Source organism: Pan troglodytes, chromosome 4 (assembly GCF_028858775.2).
Source record: "Pan troglodytes isolate AG18354 chromosome 4, NHGRI_mPanTro3-v2.0_pri, whole genome shotgun sequence".
Classification (NCBI taxonomy): Eukaryota; Metazoa; Chordata; class Mammalia; order Primates; family Hominidae; genus Pan; species Pan troglodytes.
The window spans coordinates 46,414,491-46,438,371 of NC_072402.2; the positions used below are offsets into that span (position 1 = coordinate 46,414,491).

At 41.9% G+C, this 23,881-nt stretch overlaps 1 protein-coding gene across 4 annotated transcripts in view; it reads right to left on the reverse strand.

Moving 5' to 3' along the window:
- PIK3R1 (phosphoinositide-3-kinase regulatory subunit 1) overlaps positions 1 to 23,881 on the reverse strand; it is a 110,519-nt gene that overhangs the window by 61,508 nt on the left and 25,130 nt on the right. Inside the window, exons 1-2 of one of the 4 annotated variants that reach the window (XM_009449067.5) lie at positions 21,056 to 21,307; positions 10,002 to 10,721 (exon numbers count right to left, since the gene is read on the reverse strand). In XM_009449067.5, coding sequence (XP_009447342.1) covers positions 10,002 to 10,335 — 334 coding nt within the window. In that variant the 5' untranslated portion in view covers positions 10,336 to 10,721; positions 21,056 to 21,307. Of the gene's footprint in view, positions 1 to 10,001; positions 10,722 to 20,085; positions 20,429 to 21,055; positions 21,308 to 23,881 lie in introns of those variants that run through there. The other 3 variants (XM_517729.9, XM_054684298.2, XM_054684299.2) reach the window with 3 other exon arrangements.

Genomic DNA, 23,881 nt, shown 5'->3' on the forward strand with positions numbered 1-23,881 from the left:
CGAAGGTAAATCTATTTATCAAGGTTATAAAACTTTTGAGTTATCTGATCATGGTGTATTTCTTCCTGAGAAAAATTGCATTTACATGCACATACCCAAAACTTTGTCTTAGCTTCATGGCCTTATCCGTCTCTTTGTAATTCAATCCTTTCAAATATTTACCAGACATAAGAAAATGTTGTAAGTCACATATAAATTGGAGGTAAATTTCTGGAGTTGCATGAATGTAATAGCTAGTGAAACTTAACAGATAAAGCAGACATAATTGAAGACCACCCAAAAAGCAAAATTCAGTTACCGATCACTTCACAAGAGACTGCTTAAGGAGATCCTCACGACTGCCTGCCTTGCCCAAAATGTTCTTGAATCTTATCAATGTGCCATCACTATGAAGTCCCCTTTCTTTTTAAATATTTACACAATCACATGACCTTCAGTTTTTAAATCTCAAAAACGGTTATAGGGCCAGGCGTGGTGGCTCATGCCTGTAATCCCAGCACTTTGGGAGGCCGAGGTGGGCGGATCACGAGGTCAAGAGATCGAGACCATCCTGGCTAACACAGTGAAACCCCGTCTCTACAAAAAATACAAAAAATTAGCCGGGCATGGTGGCAGGTGCCTGTAGTCCCAGCTACTGGAGAGGCTGAGGCAGGAGAATGGCGTGAACCCAGGAGGCGGAGCTTGCAGTGAGCGGAGATCGTGCCACTGCTCTCCAGCCCGGGCGACAGAGCGAGACTCCATCTCAAAAAAACAAAAAAACAAAAAAAGGTTATAATATGCCATCTTTGCAGGGTGGTTGTGAGCGTCAAATGAAAAATGTCTATAAAATGCCTGGCAGGGCCAGCGTGGTGGCTTGCGCTGGTAATCCCACCAGTTTAGGAGGCCGAGGTGGGTGGATCACCTGAGGTTAGGAGTTCGAGACCAGCCTGACCAATATGGTGAAACCCTGTCTCTACTAAAAATACAAAAATTAGCCAGGCGTGGCAGCATGTGCCTGTAGTCCCAGCTACTTGGGAGGCTGTGGCTGGAGAACTGCTTGAACCCAGGAGGCAGAGGTTGCAGTCAGCTGAGATTGAGCCACTGCACTCCAGCCTGGGCGACAGAGCAAGACTCAAAAAAAAAAGAAAAAAAAAATGCCTGGCAGAATAACTAGCAAAGAGTAAGTTTGCAAATGTTTAAGGTTCATTTTGAAGAAGACATTTTCAATAGTTAAACAGACCCACAGGGAAGTGTAAGACAAAAACTATAAGATGTACTTTGATATACTCTAACCAAATTCATTATATCTCATTCCTTGGTACTCCACAGATATTCCTTATTATTTAGCAATAAAATCATCTTGTTCTAACTTCTTCAAATACTTCTGAATCAAAAATAAACTTACTTTTTGCTACCTGAAAGAACATGGTAAGATTTAATTAACAATGTGTAAAATGCCTTGAAATTATGCATTAATGATGCCACAAATTTTCAGCTATGTTTCTATAGTTGGGAAACAAGAATGCAAAAAAAAATTCAAATGAACTGTTTACTGATAAAAAATTCTTAAGCATTGAAAATTATTTATTTATTTATTTATTTATTTATTTATTTATTTATTTATTTTGAGACACTCTCACTCTGTCGCCCAGGCTAAAGTGCAGTGGCACAATCTCGGCTCACTGTAACCTCTGCCTCCCAGTTTCAAGCGATTCTCCTACCTCAGCCTCCCTAGTAGCTGGGATTACAGGCATGCACCATCACACCCAGCTAATTTTTGTATTTTTAGTAGAGATGGGGTTTCACCATATTGGCCATGCTGGTTTTGATCTCCTGACCTCAAGTGATCTGCCCACCTTGGCCTCCCAAAATGCTGGGATTACAGGTGTGAGCCACTGCACCTGGCCTCAAAAATTATTTTTTTAAATAGAATAAAAATAAAGCCATCAGTGTTTAAGATTAATAGCTAAAAAGTTAACATATTATATCTAATATCATAAAAATTAATCTTATTACACCCTTGAGTAGTTCTGAAAACTGCATTTTACCAAAAACCAGTAGCAGGCTAGAACCAGTGCTTGCTGTGGCACTGGTCCCATGTGCAAGTCTGAGAGCATTATGTCAATTTTCTTCTTTAGGAGAAAGCTTGGAAGATGACAGTGACAACCCCAGACAGTCACTCTGACTTCACAATGCAGCCTTGTCTAATGCCTATGCTAACATGTTACCTCTTAGGTAGATTTAGAGGGATCTGAATAAACAAATGTTATAACCATCACTCTCTACTTACCTTGGAAAATTTAACAAATATATATGAAACAAATCTGTAGGAACTCTCAGCACAGATCATGTCAACGAGTTTAGCGCTACTGCACAGATACTGTTCAAATGAGGCAGTAAGTCTCAAACCAGTTTAGATACCAGCAATTGCTAACTGCCCACCAACAGAAGTAGAGCCTAAATATTCACACTGGTGAAACATGTCTTAAAACCATACACCGCATGCATCTGCAAAAACTTGATACCAGGTGGGCACTTTCATAAGCAATAATCCCATACAATCCATGGACCAGTCTCCAATCAGATCGTGCAATGAGGTCATGTAAGTACATCTTTCCAACCATCCTAGGTTGTTTCTCTGCATAAATCCTCTCACTACATTCCCTTATTCTCATATACAGGGCTTCTGGGTTGCATTATTGGGGAAACACTACTAGTGAGAACCAATTTTTCTGGGTCTTATTTCTCCGACAGTTCTTCTGACTGGGAAGAGAAGGATTAAAACAAAAACTGCCGAAACTCAAAAGAGACAGCAGCATTTAGCTTCTCATCTTACAATTAGAGAACACTGGAACTAGAACGTTAAGGAATTTATAGAAAGCAAAGCAATGTGGAATTTCTGATTCAAATAATATATCACAGATTTATATTTCATTTATGCCTATATTCTTTACGATCTTGGATATCAGATTTGATCATCAAATTACGTCTCCTGCAATACGCTGTAATAAATTCACAGTTATAACTTCAAAATGAATCAAACTGTGACAGGACAGAATAATCTATAGGCATTACATAATCTACCAACTGAGAATAGATAGATAGACGAATACACATACATCGCAAACACCTCCAAGCAAGAAACAGTCCAGAGAGGGTATTCCTGAAAATCACAGCCATGCCTTAGGTGGTATAAAGCCATGGGGAGAAAGTTCTGCATACATAATTAAACAAAGGTTTGCAGCTGATTTGTTTTGTTTTTAATTGCAAGGATATATTTTAACAATGTATACACTATGTTATCCGTTATATAACAATGTATACCATGTTTTGTTTTTAATTCAAAGTTATATTTTAACAATGTTTCTACTACAATTCCACGCACTGTTTGTATACTGCATGGAATTTTCATAGTAAAAATAAAATATTACATAAATTGGTAAGAAGGAATAACACATTTATAAAGTAGTCTGATATTCTGTTAAACAACTTGACATTTTAGGTACACTATACCCAAGCAATTGAAATAAAGCCCATTTCTAGTTCACTTTGTCCCCCTCCATGTGTCCTCCTCTATTGAAAGCCTAAGGACTGCTTTGATATCGAATGCTATAAACTCAAGACCTCAAAACATTCAGATATAATCCATCATGCAATTATGCTTCTCATTTCAAGCTATCACACCATGTTATTTTCTCCTATCTGAGACTTCAGACCAGTGCTACATCCTTCCCCATGGAAATCTGTTAGCAACAAAGATACACATATGTGCAAGAGCCAGCTGTACTGCTAACATCTGTTTGGTTTTTACTAATCAAAACATGGATATGTAAATGATGTCATATTTGGCACTCTTATTTGCCATAGGTAAAAAATTCTCCCCTTTTTGGGTGCTACTTAGCAGATGTAAGTCAGCATTTGTTGTTGAATTTCAGAATTTCTAATTTTTTTTCTAACTCAGAGAAGAAATTCTTACTAATCAGAATGTCTCTTGTTGTCGACAAAGATGCATCACCTAGAAACCAGAAAAGACTGACATCAAATTTATCAAAGAATCTATTGACAAGTTAAATAGAGAGTTCCATATTTATAACAAAGAAAATTGTATTAGAATATCAACATTAACTTAGTTGCCAGAAAACAAAATATGCTCCCTCTAATTAAATAACTCCTATTTGAATCAGAGGTGTGTGAGGGCTTTACTTAGGATATACATACAAGGACACTGGACCCTTTTCCCATTTTTGAAAAAAGAACACAGAAAGAAGTGTATAGAACAGAAGCCTTAACAAAAGCATCTGAACAAACATTTCACTTAAATAAGAAAATATAACTTGCCTACCATAACCCTGTGATTCTAAAGGACAGAGGCAGAAACAGACACCTGGCAGAAAGCTTCTTCTCCTCAAATACTGTCTTATTCTGCAACCCTGGACTTAACTGTCACCACAGCTCTAGGAGAGAAGTTCAAGTGATTCCCTTCAAATAACAGACTGAGGGAAGGAGGGAGAAATGCCTTCCTCTCCCCTCTGGGTAAGAGAGCCTCCCTACTCACAGGCCCCTCAGAGCGTGCCTGTGAATTCCTAAAGTGGCCAGGCCAGCTCAGGGTAAGAACCCTCCTGCAAAAAGCAATAAAAGTGAGAATCCTGTCTCTTTTTGTCAATTTCATTTTCAAAAAACCACGGATACACAAATCACTAATTAGGGCTACTTTCCTTTCTCTTACACATTTTTAGGGAAACAAAGTTAACAGAAAAAATGTTTTTAAAAAATCAAGAATGTATTGAAAATATAAATGCTCATGAGAGGGTGAACTGTGTTGCAATAAGTAATTTAATATGCAAATGACATATTCTGTGACCCTAAGTGGTTAGGCTAATCTGATTTTATTCAAAATAATTAGCACATTTGTTTTTTCCAGACACACTCTTTAATCAATTATATTTCAGTAGAAATATATTTCATTTCCTACTGAAACACAGAGGGCAAACACTTAAATTTTCATGCCTGGGTAAAAATCTCCATAATGTCCTGATGAACTTTTCTTGTGGTCAGAAGTTAGAGACAGAGCTCAAAGGCCCTTATCTTCTAAGATCCTGTAACTGACCCAACTTTCTCGCAAAAACAGAGTGGTCGATAGATGCAGAATGAGCAGTCAGCACCATAAATTGGGTGGTTTTCCCCATCACTTGGGCTTAACAAGACAAACCTCCAAGTTCACAGCAAAGACTTAAGTAGGAAGGAAGGTGAAGAATGTTATGAGAAAGTATATTCTGAAAGAAAACAGAATTCATAAAGGCAGGAATTTGTGAAGCAAAGCAAATTACTTGCACAAGCACTATTTGCCTCAAGGAGACAGCGTAGGTTATGACCAACGGGCTCAGGAGAGGTGTGTAATTTAGGATCAGGTCACTATTTTCTGTGACCTCTGTACCGTGTAGTCAATGTTTGTGATTTATTGCAGCCCTGCTTTCTGGACAGGGAACAACAACCATGAAGGGACACTCAAATGCTGAATGTGAAAAATGTAACAATAACATGCCTTGGGAAACCATGAAAACCAACACCAATGGTGGCCTTTTTCTTTCTGTTTAAAAGGGATTTTGATCAAAATTTAGCATAAGCCATGTCAAATGCATGCTTTATGTCTTAGGTTTGAAACCAGCTGAAATCCACTGTCAGAGTCTGCAGGAGGAGCCAGGGAGGGTTGTGCAGGTCAGGATGGAGGTGGGTATGCAGTAAGTAATCTCTTGTGTTAGCAGGTTTCAGTGCACTACACAAACTAACATGGGCACAGACTCTCACCCGTCTAAATATTCTGCATTAGCATGACTTTAATTAAAGGATCTCAAAGTATGAGTTAAAACCACTGTCTTGAGAAATAGCCCCACTGGATGGCTTACATATGACAGAGGAATATATTTTTATTCCCATATCCCTATATCCCCATTTTCAATCAACTCATTTCGTTGTGTACAAGAGAAAATACAGGACCCTGGCTGAATGGGGTTGGTGTAGCGGGATGGGATGCCAGGATCTGAGCAAGCTAAAGCAGAAAGAGCCATAAGATTGCCTTTCAATAGCTGCCTCACCCAAGGACATGTAACACCCACCTTGCACACCCAGCACACTCTTTATCCAAACAAAACATGGAAGAGGTTCTCTCCAAAGAACATAACATAGGGCTCTACTGGCTTGTAGAAAAATAAAATAAAACGTCATCCTCATATTGGCAATTTTAGCCCCCATGCAAAGGGAAGGAGATAAAAGGATGGGAGAAAGGGCACAGAATTTGCCCTGAGGATATTCGCTGACCATGACAGCCCCTCTACTCACTTGGCTTAAGTGACTGAAGGTACTATCAGCTTAATGCACTTTCCCACCAGCAGAACTACCTGTCCCAGGCCCTGGGAAGAAAATAAAGAGTTCTGGAGACATACCAGGCAATGGTTAAGGCCAAGGCAGGATGCCTCAGATGGAGGATGTGGATAACAAATAAGCTGTTATTTTCTAAAACAAGATGGGCCATTAAGCTTTGTATGACTGCACATGACATTCAGAGCACGTGGTCAATTTCAAAAGCAATGCAGAAAGTGAAATAGCTGTAGGATAAGCTGCAGCAGCACATGTTTACCAGCATGTTGGGAAACTACCACACTGTCCTAGGTACTCAGGATAATGGGGGACCACAAAGATCTCTCCCCTTATGGAGCTTAAAATCTAACAGAGGGAACAGTCAATGAACAATAAACGTAATAAGTAAACGATATCATGGGTTAAGTAATCAATGATTTGCAAAAGCAGAGAGGTAGGTCCCAGCATAGAATAGCGTGAGTAGAGCCAGACTCCATGAGACGAAAGATTTGAGCAGAGAAGTGAGAGTGGGTCAGTCAGGCAGATGTCTAGGGGAAGAGCTGTACTAGCAGAGGAGAAAAAGCACAGCTCCAAAGGTGGAAGAGAGGCATGAGAGAGCATCTCAGGGCATGCTGGCTCTTGAGCCTTGATTTCATCTTTTATCTTTGCTTTCCAGCACAAAATAAGGACTCAGACCATGCTTACTGAATGTATTTAAGTCCAAAAACTTCCAAAATTATCCAATTAAAACAATTCATTCAATCTATATGCCAGAGCTTCCTAAAAAACTGCATGCAAAATGTATTGGAAGAAAGTACAGTGCTGTATATAAGATTTCCTAATGGGTTTTTGATTCTTTCTCTCAAAAAGTTAAATATCACAGCTTTATTTCCAAGAACATACAAGCAAAGTGGAAAAATAAGACTCTATCGTACAGGGAGGAATCTCTCACAGAATGTACTCTTGGCCAGAGTCTAAGGACAATTTCCTTTTAAAAACAGAGAGGGCAGCAAGGCTCAGCAGGACACAGACACACAATTGGCATGCAGGCTGTCCTCGCACCCTCTGTCTACCCTGCTGCCCATTAACGAGGTGTGCCAAGTCCACAAAACAAAACTGCATGTGGTTCCTAGACCTGGGGTGGGGGGTTGGTGAGGAATAACCTTCTAAATGCAATAAACACAGCATAACATGAAAAACTGGCTAAGTCAGGTGGAGGTGGAGGGTGTTAAAAGGAAAAAAAAGAAAAGAAATAAAGAATTCAATTATGGTAAGAATAGAACAGAACTATCATTTCTTGCCTTCACACAATTTGTCACTGCAAAAGCTTTTCAAAGAAATACAAACGGAGGCAAAAGAAACTAGTCTCACAGGTTCTAACATATAAAATTTGTCCTTATAACTACTTTCCATATCAATTCAACATGCAACTCATAGGAGCTATTGAATTCTCGCTTCATAGGAATATTTAAATGAGAATACAAGACCAACACTTCTAGAAAATTGAATGTTTAGTATTATACTCCCCACATGACCCCCCCCAACACTCACCTTTCAATCTTTCAGTTATTCCTAATTTCTCATTTATATTCAGGCTCTAATACTTTTATGCACATTATCATGGGTCTGTTTCTTGAATTCTGCTAAAAATTTTCATTTCACTCCATCTTTCCATGTATTAAAGAAAAACGAAAAAGCTGCTAAAAATCTCAATTGTCATCACATTACATGAGAAAGCAAGCATTATAAAATAGTTTAGGATATAAAAAGAGAAAATGACTTTTCCTATAAGGAAAGACTTGCTTTTCTGTACACCAGAGCCAAAGAAACTTGCACCTGATAGCAATTATCAAATGCAAATTTTGTTTAGAAACTGCTTTTATAAAATTGTTTTGTAACTAATCTTGACAAGGTGCCCTTATTCCACCTTTTAAATAATCTTCTCTAATTCAACTGAGATATGTTTATGATTCTGTAAAGCTCTGTATTCTCGGAAAAATTAAATCACTTTTCCTTTGGAATTAGGCTACTGAAGAAAGCGTTTTTAACTTAAAAAAAATAAAAGGTGAAAATATATAACTTGGTGGAGAAAAACGATTACGTATGTATCTTCAATCTGCTAAGTGCTGCAATGGTTGATAAAATCACTTATGTATGTGCGGAGAGTCATGGTTTTTTGATTGATCTGCAAAGAAAAATTAACTTTGGCTTTTGAACAATATAATAAAAGATATTATTTGAACATTATAAAGTATAACATTTATGAAATAAGTATCCCTTTGGGCTGGGTATGGGAAAGAAAAGGGCTTCCCTTCAGGTATCATTAATAAATTCCTTGATTTTAACACAATATTCCCAATCTATTACCACTCAATACTGAAAGGCAGCTCTTACCCTTGCATTCTGTTTCTCTGTTCTCATTGTCTTATTCACTTGTGTTAGAATAAGGCAACATTAAAGAAGGTATAATAGCTTACTAGTGGTATCAGAATCTCTTCCAGAAATATCCTGTGATGCCAGTCAGGTCTCCTCAATATATAACTACTGCAGTTAGGCCCACCCATCTTAAACCATTCCTTCCCATTCCCTTCTTAGACCCTAAGAAAGAAGACTACACAAGAGAAAAAAGAAAAATGCGTGTGATTTACTAGTGAGGAAACCGGTATTTGACAAAGCTGATAACAGCAAAGCTGAGCATAAGGCTTGTCTCTGTGTGAAACCGAACAGAAGATAAACCTTAAAGACACAGCTGTGCCTGAAGCGCAAGTATGGACCATCTCCAATAAGCAATAAGTGGTTTTTGAATGAAGGTGGTTTCCATTTAAGCAAAGTATTCAGTGAATTTTTCTTCCCCCTCATGAAGGCGAACCAGACTATAGGCATTAATGCTACAAATGACACTACCCACAAAGGAAGTGAAATCCCTTTACTTTTATACTAACTATAGGATTGGGTTTCAGCTTTGGCCACAGCGATCCTGGAGAGGAAACCAAGAGGTAGATACCAGGTTATAAAAACAATGGTTTCTTCTCAGCCGAGTTCTGTGGTCATTTTATTTACTCTCTACATTTTTCCATACAAATCATGTTAAATATACTTATATTAGACTTACCCTCCACTTTCCCAAAATTATTATTAGATATACACAGGTTGAGTATTCCTTATCTGAAATGCTTGGAACCAGAAGTGTTGTAGATTTCATGTTGTTCTGGATTTTGGAATATTTGCATTATACCCCTTGACCACTGAATCTGAATTCTGGAATGCTCTAATGATAATTTCCTTTGGGTGTCAAAAAATTTTGGGTTTTTCAGCATTTTAGATTTCATATTTTCAGACTAGGAATACTCCGCCTATAATGCCAATTACAAAAATAAGAAATATAGTAGATGTTTAATTCAATGACAACTATAATACTAGTGTTCAACGACACTCACTAAACAGGTTCTCGGATACTGTGTCCCTATTTTTATAACAACTTCCAACCCCACAAACACAAATTTCTAGTTGTGTAATGATTGACCAAGCTTTTATGCACCACACATCAATTCAGGTGCAGTTGCCAAGATAACTTCTGCCCAGAACATAACGACTCAACCCAAACTTAAGACTTTTCCTTAAAAAGAAAAAGAAAGGGAGTCATTAAGCAACCACTTATCAATACTGACCTTGTTGTTCAACATCTGCTTCAGTTTTCGAAGAACCTGGTGCAACAGGAAGAGGCCGAGGTGGCCGGGGCTTTGGTGTGGGAGGCGAGATTTTTTTCCTTCCAATATATTCTACATAAGTTCCCGGAAAGTCCCCCCTTTCCCCTGTGGTTTCATTATAGCCATTTAACCAGCCAATTTCTTCAGGCCTGGCTTCCTGTCCATCACTGAATCCAAGAGCTACTAAGGACCCTTTATTCACAGTCAATATGTCACCCAAGTGCAAGTCAATATCTTCTTCTCTTTCCTTTTTATAATCATACAGCGCTCTGTACTGGTACCCCTCAGCACTCATGTTTGCAAATCTGCTACCATGCAACAGTTGAGCCTAGTTGTACAGAGCAGTCTGATTTTACGTTTTTATGAAAAGTGAATTCAGAGAGTGTGTTAGAATTCCTATTATGTGTCCAGCAGAGGACAAAGGACCACTCTCCAAAGGTTTAAGAGGAGAGGTGACTGGCCATACGGCTGTCCATCTGTCCTCCATCAATGGTGTGACCGAAGACAGGGCTCCACTTCCTCTGCGTGCCACAGTCCTCTCACTGGCTTCCTTTTCAGCAACTTGTCAACACTTTGAATCCAGGCTGACTCTCACAGCGAGGCCCAATCCTTTCTGACACTTTTGTCACACTGTCCATCTGTCGTCTGATTGTACCGTGGCACTCCACACACGAGCTTCACCTAGGAATGAAAAAAACGAGACTTAAGAATGAACAGCACACTTTGCCATCTGTGTTAATTGGAATTTCTACTTCCATTCAACAAGTACTTAATCGATTTGGCAGACAGACACAGGCCAGTGTGCTACTGCTTGACACAACAAAGATTAGTAAGGCAGTCCCTGCCTTCTAAGAACACTGGGCGGGGGCAGAGGGGAGGAGTGTCGGCATGAGGCAATGTCTCAGCGATAAGACGAGTACACAGAGCCACAACACTAGTACATGTCATAAGAGAGGCAGAAACTAAACACTACAGGGTTCAAACGAGGGAGAAAGCACACTAACTGCAGGAATCTGAAGACAGAATGGCATGTGTGGTGGGACGCTAGTTACAGAAGTGACCAAGAAAATGTCATATTCTGAGAAGAGCTAGAACAGGCAGTCCAATCCGTCTGAAGCCAAAGAGGGAGCAGTGGGATTGGGGTTAGAGATTTAGGTAGGGGCTGTAGGACATCACGCATGCCCATGCTGAGTTTGTGAGTAATTCAGCCCACAATGTGGAACACTGAAAGGGCTTGGTGAAAAGTGAGCAATAGGATCAGAGCTGCACTTGAGGAATATCAATCTAACCACAATGTGTGAGAAAGGTGTGTTGCAGAGGTCTGGCCAAGAGGTAGTGAGGACACAAACCAGGGTGGCAGCAGCAGGTGTGGAAAGGGGAGGAGTGAAATAAACACTGCAGAGAAAGAACATGTGGGATGTGGCAAATGCTTAAATGTGCGGCAAGAACGAGAGGAGCAAAGGGTGCCTGATCCTGCATTAATGAGAGTTTGGAGCACTATCAGGCAAAGAGAAGCCAGGTGACCTGATGGGCTGACGGTGATTCTGGGCACCCCTGTGCAAGTGTGCTAGTGGCTGATGAAACCCTGGTCTGTGATTCAGAAGAGGAAACATGCTAGGGATTTGGCAATCAGCCACAATTAGGCAGGGCTGAATTCAATGGAATGGAAGAGCTCACAAGGACAAATTAAAAGTTAAAAAAAAAAAAAAGATCCAAGGGCCAAATAGTGAAGTTCAATGTATGTAACTGAGGAAGGAAAGTCAAGGTTTAGAGACAACATCCCAAAAACAAGGAAGAAGAGTTTAAGTAGGAAAATGTGATCCCTAAGACTAAATCCTGCAAAGGCATCCAGACAGGAGAGACTGAGTCAAGGCTAAATAATTTGGGGCTTCACCCATGATGGAATCATCACGCAGATTCCAGTCCAGCAGTGAGGACAGCAACAACATCTTAAGGAGTTAAAAAATATTAGAGAGGAAGTAGCAATGGTTGCTACAGACCACTCTATAAAGACAGCTTGATGGAGGAAATGTGAAATATAAGTGTTTTTCTTTTTTGTTCTTAAACATAGTGGAGGCAAGGGAATTAGAGAGTTACTAAGTCAGAGGAGATGGCTGAGAACAGCATGTACACATATACACTTTGTACTCCAGGCATTTCTCAATGTTATCTTTATTATAAAGAGTAAAAGCCACCCAAAGGTTTCAGTTAAGCTGGCTGCACAATAAAGCAATAAAAACAATAGCCACACAATTTCAGTGGGCTATATCAAAGAGAGCTTTTATAAGTTTTAAAGAGTGGAACACTTTAGAAGTTTAATATTACAGGCACTCGTCAGTGGAGGCATCTTAAGAAGCAAAATCTAATCATAGATTAATTGTTATGTTGGCATTCAGAAGTGTAAAGTATTCAACTTTACATGGGTAAAGCCTCTTAGCTGTAATACAATAACACACTTAGGAGAGTTACATATTAAAAGAAGCAAAAACAAACACTGGAAGTCTTTGTGGAGCAAGAATATTAATTGGGGATAGTACTCTACTTTGCATTTCAGTTGTCGGAGAAAAAAATCAAAGCAACCAATAGAGCATATCAGAAAAATAAGCTATATTATTTGTTTAAAGAAAGCCTTTCCTTTTGAAAGATCCAGAATCAAATTGAATATTCACTGCATAAATTCACATGAAAATGTAGAACTAGCAAATCTCATTTTTAGTACTAATGTACTCTGTACAAAAGAGACAGAGACCTCTAAAGAACATGAACATTTACATATCCCTAAATGCTTAGAAACCAGGCAATGTGCCTAAGAATAATTTAATTCCTCCAAATCTGCCTTGAAATTTTTGTTAGCTTTTCCTGGCAATGTATGTCTTTTAGGGGGGAAAAAAAAATCCTCAACCAATAGGCTGGGTAGATCTTTATGCCAGCTGCTTCCTAACACTTCCTCTATTCCAGCCACCCAGTGGGCCAGTTTGGTGGGATTCTTAATAGAATGGGAAGTATAATGAACAAACTCTTCCCCATCTTCAATCCTCCAGGAACCATCAAGCAAGCCCCTGCTCACAGCTTACCTCTGAAGCTGTTCCTTGCCAGGGGGCTCTGTATTAAGAAAAGGCTCCAGGACTTGTCAAGGTTTTACAAACCTAAAAGCTGTGCTTGAGTCTGCCTGAGGCTAAATTTGTGCAAAGGGAAATAGAAACCTAAGGAACATGATGACTTTTAGAGGCTAGACACCAGAGAGGCAATCCCTGTCTGAAGTGACAGAGAACTAAAGGTCTCTACAAATTCTCTCTCCCTTGCCACCTGTAAGAAGAACCTTACTTTGTGGGTAAGAAGAACCCTGTGCAGAACTCTGGGTCCTCATCTGATAAAAAGAACCACAAATCTTCTATGACTCTAGGATGGTAAATAGAACACACCATTTCTGTCTTCTGAGACCCCAAAGTAAGGCCAGGAAGATGGATACAAACAGGGCATCCATCCATTGATGCAGACGTTAATTCAAGGCCAGCCATTAGTCAGTGTCAATTAAGTGGTCTGAGGGCAATGTTGTGGGAAAAAAAAAAAAAAAAAGGAGAGCAGTCAAGTCATTGGGGTGGGGACTGGACAGCATGGTGATAAGATGTAGAGAGCCCTTAGCTAGACAGAGAAGGCAGCCACCCCTACTCTTTTGCACATTGTACACTTTCTCCTGAGTGCCATGTCCATTTTGACGTCTGTCATTCTTGAGGACTGAATGGGTTAATCCACATAAAACTCCGGTTAAGTATTGGGTGATGATGATGATGATGATGATGATGATGATGATGATGATGATTGAGTTTGTACACATATAGCTCCCAATTAGTATTAGATGATATGATGATGCTGACTATATATAGTTATATATAGTCATATATATAGTCATATATGTATGTGTGTGTGTGTGTAGATAACTATATAAAAACAGGTACTATCAGTAGTCTCACTTAACATAGGACAGAGAATATCTCTGTCACGATAATACTTAGCAATTGCGAAGAGGAACTAGAATTCAGATCCAGGCAGTCTAGCTCCATAAGTCCCATTTTTAACACCTCCAGCATCTACTGCCTGAACTCAACTTGCTTTGGTGTGGATGATGCAGGTTCGTGGCCTGCACAAGCTGATCACTCCAATTAACCTTAACTGTCTGTCTGCCTCTTTAACTCTCTCAGACAGCGGCTTTACTGATAGTGTATGTGGCTCTTTCACACTACCTGCACACACAAAAAAGCTATTTTAACTCGGCAGTTCCATCAACTCCAAAACCCAGCATCTCAGCCATGCAAATTTTCTTCCAAAGAGACTTCATTAAAATGTGTCCCTGCGAAAGAAGTCCATAAACTAGTGAATAAAAGAATACTGGGCACACCACTTCTGGAAGGCTGCCCGCTTCTGGAATACTGCCTATTTCTGCTCTATGAGCTTCGCTTCTGCCACCTGTATCCTTCTTAGCACCTCTGCCTCCTGCCACTATCCCAGGCCCCTCCACTGAACAATTTCCAATAACCCAGCTCCTCCTTAGGGGGATATGGCACTGCCACAAGGACTGTCACATCTAGAGGACTGGGAAGTTCTCTTTTCTCTCATCTTCAAATTCTTCACAGTACTGCAGAAGACCCAGCAGCCTGAGGTATTTGGCAATACCTGTGTAACCACCACCCCTACCGAGATCGACCTGGAGCCTAAACTATCCGAATCAACAGGATTTTTCCTCAGATTCACTCTATCATGCCTCTATTCTCTTTCACTACATATACCTGCCCACTAAACTATTTTTACCCAGTTCTGACATGATTATTCACATAGCAAAGGCTTTTTATATGTAGATAACATTATCTACAATGTAATATTTTCAAATAACCAAGGCAGTTTTGTGATACAGGCTCCAAGCTAGTGCATGCATAAGTTATTGTAACAAAGGGTATAAAGGAATCTTACGAACAAGTAAACTAACTTACTCTTATATAATATCATATGCAACAGTTCAAAATTTTGTTTAAGGAATTTTTCTCCAGTCTTTCAATCCTTCTAATGACTGCCTGCAATCCCATTAATCAGAAGCATGTTTTCTGTCCCTGCTAACATACAGAGCAATTCTCTTTCTATTCCCCAAAATAAAATTGTTTCTGATGTTTGACAAATAGCAATCCACAGCTACTTAACATACAACTGCTGTAAATTAGATTTTCTGTGTAACCCTCTAACCTATAGGCATTTTGGCAAAGAGCCAAACAAAAAAGCCCTCTCTGACTTTGTTGAGTTACTCCATTCTCCATTTAGAAATGACAAGAATTTGGAGAACTTGATGGACAGGCAGGAATACAGGATATTTTTAAATCACATTAAATTAATCAAGAATATATCCAAGTCATGTGATTCTATCTCCCAATGAAATTAGCAGTTAGGCATTGGATGGCAGCACGAAATGGGTCTTCAACCAAGGCAGGAGGGTATGGAAGGGTTCCTGGGCCCACAGCCCATATCTCTCTACAGTCCATCTTTTTAACTTCAGTGTGCTAGTTCAGAGTCTAGGTCAAGCTCCTCACCTAAATTCATACAGTCTTTAAAAAAATCATTATTTAAAAATGGTTTACCTTCCAAATCATGGTGTCCCAGAAATCATGAAAATCAAGATGAACAAAATTAAAATATCCTAGTGTCTTAGTCCATTTTGTGTTGTTATACTGGAATTCCTGAGACTGGGTAATTTATAAACAACAGAAGTATATTTGGTTCTGGAGGCTGGAAAGTCCAAGAGCATGGCACTAGCATCTGGTGAAGGCCTTCATCTTATGTCCTCTTGCAAGGGCAAGACAGCAAGACAGGGCCAAACTCGAGTTTATAACAAGCCCATTCCCAAGATAACTAATCTACTCTTGCCATAATGACATTAATCCATTCAAGAGAGCACAGCCTCCTATTAGGCCCTACCTCCCAACACAGTTGCATTAGGGATTACATTTCTGACATGTAAACTCTGGGGGACACATTCAACCCAGAGCACCTAGTAAACATAATAAATTGCCTTCAATTTGAAATGATGAATTTAGGGTGAATTTTATGGTATGTGGATTTTATATCAATTAAAATAAAATGAAAATAATGGGCTCAGATTAACCCCAAATAATAGACATCAAATTCATTTCCAAACCAACCAACTAAATAGAATGTGTTGCATGCTGCCATGCTCAGGGCTGGGTGTGTGGTGTGGGTAAACAGGCTGTATAGGCTGTAATTCTCGCCTACAAGCCCTTTTGGTGTTGTGTTTGTGGGGTGAGGGAGAGGAGAACAGGTAGCACAAGCCCAGGTAACACAACAAGGAGCTAGGGCTCTTCAGAAAGCAGCCAACATGAGGGGAAGGTACTGCAGGAAACACAGAGGAATGACCCTGGCCCAGGTGACAGCAACGCTTAGGCACGCAGTAGCCATTAGGCAGAGGCTGGGAGAAAGGGTGACGTAGCTTCTGGGACCTGAGGGACAGACAGATCCTATCACCCAGAAAAGGCCATGAGGCTGACCATTCCAGTTCTCTGCATCATCACAATGAAGAGGACCTGAGGGGGCAGGAATGAGAGGACTGAAGGGGATGATTTCAAGTCTCTCTTCTTTTGAAAAAAAGATGCTATTCTGTAAACTTCTTGGCAAGGTTAGTATGAACACTGAGCTTCAGATTCAGGCAGCTGCCCCAGTCAGATTGTGCCTAAATATGTAACCTCAGGAAAGTTACTTAAACCTCTCTGTGGCACAGTTTTATCATCTGTGAGACAGCTATAAGCAAACCTACAGCCCACAGAGTCATTATGAGGATTAACAAAATGACATACATAAAGCACTTCGCTCCATACTTGATAATAGGAGCTTAGGATAATTAATGCCAACATAGTACTTACTATGTGCCAGGCACATAGTTCTCAGAGTTGTACATATATCAACTCATTTAACCATTACAATCACTCTAAGTACAACAATTATCCCTATTTTACAGATGAGAAAACAAGCAGATAAAAGTTAAATATTTTGCCTAAAGTTACATAGCTAGTAAATTGCAACTATTATATTACTATTATTTCTATTAGTATTGAATGTCACCTACTGCCATTTATACAATTCAGACTTAACAGAGGAACAAACATTTGTGAGGGATTTTCTTCTGCATTGCCTCTTAACTCTGCAAACAGTTCTAAGTGAATCCTGAATCTAGCTAAAATAAAACTCCCGCTGTCTTAAACCCCTTTTGGAGTAAATAGATAAAGGCTGAGTGTGGACTTTGCCCATGTAGTTCTCTCCTTACCTGAGGTAGAGGACGGCTCTACAGAGGTCAGGACAAAGGAGGCCTGGGAGAGGCCAAGGGATGTGTACATGTGTGTGTGCATCCCCAGGATTTAGAGATGAGTAGCTGTGTCCTCATGGTACAGCCCTTGATCCTGGGGCAGAACCCCAGGCTGGGACACTGGGACATCCGGGGAGGAAGACAACAGGCAAGGAATGGCTGGTCCAGATGCCTTGGCTTTATTAACTCACTACACTCACTGGTGGAGTCTCCTCACACTTTGGCCAGACTCCTGTGACTTCAATACTCTCTTGGATGATCATTAACCTGACAACTATTTTGACTACAGGTGCCTGTGGATATGTATTTGATTTACTTTAAGGAAAACAATGCTAGCAGAATAAAATCTCCAAAGATGTTTCTACAGTAGACATTTTTTCCAATAACACTATACTACAATCACTCTAGCCTTTCAAATAAATAAACACCTAACATCTAGGGGATAAATAAAGGCCATACAGACAAGTTTATAAGTAACTATATAGTCTATTTTTTCAGCTCATGTGGCTTAATGTACATGAAATGGTCGTTAATTGCCACTCTTTTAAGCAAGTAACTCCATACAAGTATTGGCAGAATCATGGCAAGTAATCACATTAGGGCATTAGGGTGTACATAAAGGAGGCATGGGAAAATGCAGTAAATGATATGAATACTTTGAAAATTAATTAAAACCTAGGTTTTGATAAAAAGCTGTGATATAATTTATATTCTGCTTTCTAAAGTAAAAACTAACTTGATAATTCCTTCCATTGATAACTAACTTTCTAGTCTTCCAGGGCTTCATTAAAATGCTTCATTCTCTTGCCTTCACTTGCAAACCCTGTGCCCTGCAAGAGGGAGAGCTGGAGGGGCTCATATGAAACATACAATATCTTTTGCATTGTGTATGCCTTGACGTGAGAGAATTCCAAAACCCAACACAAACATTATCTCAACTGGCTATATTCTACTTGAGCATAAAAATCAATTTTTTTTCAGCCTGCTCATTCACCATCTCTTTATTCAATAAAACATGTATTTTGCAAATCACAAAATGCAAACACAATAAAAGCTGAACTAGAATTGTTCCTATTTTAATGATCATGTGAACAATCTTTCAGAGTAGATGCCTTTTTACAATACTCCCCTGAACGACCAATATGTTGATTGAACATATCAATTTAGGTTGATATGTTCAATCAACATATCAACCTAAAAATTATATGACAGTCGTGGAAAAATGTAAAGAAATGGCCAAAACTTTTAACAGTACAAAATTTGGGTTACTTTGAGTAGGTTTGCATTTACAATTCAAAGTCCTTCAAAAATCACGTTAGGTGAAACTGACATTACCAGAAGATAAACGCATACCACCATCATCACTGTCTATAATCAAAATATGTATTCCTATAACTTATTGTTCCACTTCTGTTTCCCAGAACCAACTTTATTCTGTGAGGATTTCCTGCGCTTAGTACATTTAAACTCAAGAAATCGCTAAAGAAAAAACATTCAATAAATGGGAAACAAAATGCTTTTTACACTGACTATACAGCATCATGGATAGGAAGAGACTCACTGATATCATTATTTTTAAAAAGCAGATAAAACATCAAATAGCAGTGTGTACACTGCAGAGTTCTGTTATGCAACTAAGAACAGGTCCCAAGTCAAGATGAAAGTTAAAAGTAAATGCACATTACACTTTGCAAGCCAGCATCAGATACATTAAACTTTCTCCCAATCATAAAAATCTATCCACTTCTCTGGAAAAAGTAATATGACTGTCTAGTACCTACCTGCATATAAAAGCTGAAGAGGCAAGCAGTGACAAAAACCAGCAGTTCTGCAAGGCAGGGAGCCTCCTCCACTGGCCTTTCCAACTTAAACCTTAACTCTGAACCAACATTTCTTCCCAAACTTTAGCCGCAGGCGCGCGCGCGCGCGCACACACACACACACACACACACACACCCCCACACATTACTCTTATTTTCTTTATACTGGTCAAAAACACTTGCTTCCTAAAGTTTAATCAACTTTTGCACCTAAGAAAACTCTTATCTGCTTTCTTCTAAACGGTTTTTCAAGAACAGTGTAATCTGTCAAAAAGTTATATAGCTAGTGAGTTGCTTTTTCTTCCTTTTTCAATGTTAAAAGATACTTGTGGCCTTCTGTGCAGAAGTCACCAAATTCCTAGTAATTCAAACTGTGACAATCTAATATTCTAATAGCCTGCTTAAGAAATGAACCTGTCTGCCCACTCCAACCCTTCCTAGCTAATATCTAACCATCTTTAAGGTTGCCAAAACGTAACAGAACTAATGAAGCATTAAAATATAACTCCACATCAAGCCTTGACCAATAAGCTCTGTGAATATCCCTCCTGATTACTAAAACTTGAGCCTCATCACACCAAAATGACAATCTTATGTTGCATTCAAAACCCGGAACTGCTTTATCCATTGGTACTTCGCACTGGCTGACAAAGAGGAAAAGAAGAGAAAAAAAAAAAACCTAAAATCATGAAGCCCCCAAATAAAGAGCAGACTCACACTCGGACACCAACAGCGCTGCAGCTCAAGGGATTAACGGTGGAAGTGAGACCTTTCCGATATTAATAGCGCCCCGGGAAACAGAAGAATTCCCCCAAACCCAGTTGACACACATTCTGCATTCAACACGTAACAGCCATTCTGCATATACCCTTGCATTTCAGGCTCCAATTCTGGTTATCAAAGTGTATTTCTGTACAGGAGTGCCTGGCCAGAGGTTTTCTGTTCTCTTTGTCTTGTGATCTGAGGGGCAGTTTCTGAGCTTAGGTTAGAGCTGTGGTTAGAGCTCACTAGTGTTAGAGCTGTGGTTTCCAGAGAATTGCCCACGATATTTTAGCTCCGGGTTGCAGGCTCCCTGGCTCTCCCCAGCCGGCTCCATATTGCTGGGCAGGTCCCTCCCGCCTCGCCCCACGTTCCAAAAAGCTGGATTTCCGGGCGGTTCCAAGACCCCACTAAATATGCCTCCAACAACCTGCCCAAGCTTGGCTGGCACTAAACGCTGAGTTAGGGCCCCAGCGACCAACCGCCCCGAGGCGCACTTCCCCCACCCCGGAAGAGGAGGGCGGCAAACTTCGGAAGGCGGGGGTTAGGGGACGAGCTCCGGGGACCACCGCCGCCTCGCCCGCCCCGGGAAGGGCCCGGGCAGCGACCCTGGCTGCAGCTGGAGGGCCACGGGGGAAGGGAGCGCTCCTTCCCGCAACACGAAGGCAGCGGCCAGGGCGCTCTCCTCCGGTGAGGGGCCCCGGAAAACTGCAGCAAGGCGACAGCGGGGACCCTCGGAAGTGTGCGGTGACGCAGGGTGGGAGGAAGCCCGAGCTCGTCGGCAACTCCGGGGGCAAATGCGACCGGCGGCGTGCAGGACCAGCTCGCAGGAGGACGGGGGAAACGGGAGTCAGGATGGCCGGGATCTCACAGGACGCCGGCCGCGCGCGGGGGTAGTGCTGCCCGGCGGCCAGGAGATGCCGGAGGCGGGGAGGGCCGGTGGCCAGCCCGCTTCCCCCCGGCGGGGCTCTGCAGAAGGAGAAGCCGCTGCCAGTGACAGGAAGAGAGTCGCGGCAGCCGTGCACACATGCACCGCCTCCCCCGCCCGAGCACACACACCCGGGGCTGCTGCTGCCTACCTACCCCGCCCGCCGGCTTCCTTCCTCTGCGGGGCCCGCGCTGCAGCGGTGGCCTCCTGCCCGCTCGGTTCCGACGCGCCTCCAGCCCGGCTGCGACCCGCCGGCCGTGCCCGATCCGTGCTTGCCGTCTCCGACAGCTAGCCTGCCGCCCTCGCCGCTGCCGCTGCTTCCTCCAACTCCGCTCCAGCTGCTGGCGACTCCTCTCCGTGCGCCCGCAGCTCCAGCGCCCGGCGCTAGCCCCGCCTCCGGCCCGGCCCCGCGCGCCCCGCCCCCGAGCCCACACCAACCAGAGCCCGCGGCTCCGCCCCTTTCCGTCCGCACGGCTCGGGCCTCCGAGCCGGCGGCTGGCAGTGGGGGAGCGAGCTCAGGCCTGGCGGACCTTTCCTGCCACCGCCCTCGCCTTCCGCCCCCCCAGCCGCGGGGATGCCCCGGGCGGCCGTGCTGCGCGCTGCCTCCGCTGCGGAGTGCTCTGGCTCTGCGCGTCCCGGGCCCGCCCGGCTGCTGGGCGTCTCCCAGCGCAGAGGCGGAGGGGTTCGGGGAGGTCGAAGACAAGTTCAGACCTCCCTGGAGGCTGGCTGCGTCTCTAATCCGAGTGTCTTTCAGCCAACCCCAGGCTTTTTCGAGCCCCTAGCGCCCCAGCAGAGTGGCTGGGGTGGGGAGGACTCGGATTCCAGAGCTCGCCAAAGCGGAGAGGCCCTGCAATTCCTGGTCTCGCCAGCACTGCCTTCCGAGTGGGCGGAAAACCCGCGGCACCCGCCTGGCGCTCCGGGGGTGAAGGAGGGGTGAAAGGGTGAACCGGAGGGACGGGCGCCCGCAGCCTGCCGCTGGCTAACTCCGGCCGCCTGGCAGCGCCGCCTCCGGGAGCCAGGCGGACCCGCGAGAAGGGAAGAGAGTTTTCTGAGGGCGTACGCTGGCTGATGGCTTCTAGTCCTGAGATGACAGAGCAAATGGAGGTCACTCAGGCAGACCACGGGCCCCTCGGCGTTCGCGGGGTCGGGGGCGGGGTTGGCGAGGGGCGGGGTTGGCGCGGGCGGGGGGGCGGGGAAGCGCAGGTGAATTACATTGTCTCTTAAAGGTGTTAGTTTTGAAATGCAGATTCTTCAAGTAATAATTACCTAAGTTGCTCCAGAAAAATTTGATGTTGGTTCAAACCTTCCACTGATGGTAAGATGGAATGCCAGCACCCCGTGTGCCACTCTTTCATATTAAAACATGTGAGAATCTGCTTCCTAAAAGCTCTTTCCAGATTCTCCTTTCTGCAGCTTAAAGCCCTGCACCCGCCCACCCTGTTTGCCTAAAGCCCTTTTATAGTTCCCTCCCAGTTTCCTTGCAAGAAAACCCTTTTAAAAACAAACACACAAAACCTAAGCACTTGGCCTCTGTAAAACGTCGAATTTGGTGGTTTATTCTTGTGGACGTTGGAAGTAGAGGGAAGAACGTCCTAAAATTCATCGCTTATCCTTAAAAAATATCATTTTTAAAGGTGACTCACCTAACAGAAAAGTAAGCTCCACTTTAGGCTATTCAGACACTGGTGTTTCTATTATTCCAAGATGTCTCTTGCAGAGGCGACACAAAAACAGGCAGCTACCCACATCATGTTTAAGAATACACTTTATCTGAAAGCAAATAGGAAATTTACCAAGGTACCTTCTTCACACCTACTGTGTGAAATGAAGGACTTCATGCATTCTCTGTCTGTAAATGGAATGATATACCTTGCCTTGCAGTAGAATTACTTTGATCCAATCCAATAAGCTGAGATGAAACTGCTGTGACCTTCCCAGTATTTCCTTTAGGTTCCGCTCTGAACAAACTCTAACAGTGAAAACCTTGCTAGTTATCTCCTTCTTCTGGAGATAGCTGGAAAGAATCTTATGCACTATTGCAGTGGGATTCTGTTCACCCGCAAACCTAAAAACAATAAAATTCCCAAATGCACCTCCTCATTTAGACACAGTCTTTAGTAATTTATTTCCAGCGTACATTGTATTTCCTTTACGTTTTCTCATCATAGTCTAAAGAGTGTCCCAAGGGAAGAAAATAAGGCTCTCTTTTCATATACTAAATAAATTCAGTATTTCATTTGTTTTAAACTGGTATCTCCCCATATCACTAGTATTAGCATTTTTATTTATTTTCACCTTCAATTGATTTCTATGAAACAAAAGCAAAGGCAACAAAACAGCAGTATTCAAGCTTTTTAAAAAATAATCTTTTTATTTAATAAAATCTAGTCTAGAATCCCCAAATACAACTATAAGGTAAGAAGTCATGTAACAAGGCCAAGAGGCCCATTGCACCACCTCCCTTCCTTCTGTCTAGAACCTCTGGGTCCTTGGACTAGAAACATCTGCATCTGCTGAGAATTTGTTGGAAATTCAAATTGTCCTCACTGAATCAGGAATGCTGAGGGTGGAGCCTAGCAATCTGTATTTTAATAAGCTCTCCAAGTGATCTGATGCATGCTATGGTTTCAGAACTATTACTCTAAGGCTTCTGGAAACACTGATTGAAAACCTCTGCAATAAAATACTCACATTAAGTACCCAAACACCATGGTTCAATCAGTAATGGCCAAACTGTTGGCCAGCAGGTAGTGACACCAGCAAGGAGCTCAAAATAGCAGAAGATGTACAATTTGCAACGAAAGGGTTGATACAGGGGTGTCACATACAAAGCATAAGAAGTCAAGGACCCCCCAATGTCAAGAAAGGCTGAGTAGCTACAGGCTGAGAAAGAATTCTCCCCAAAGTATGGTAGGATACTCTCATTTGGCATCATCATTCCAGCTACATCAATATTGTGAGTGCTAGAATTAGCTTT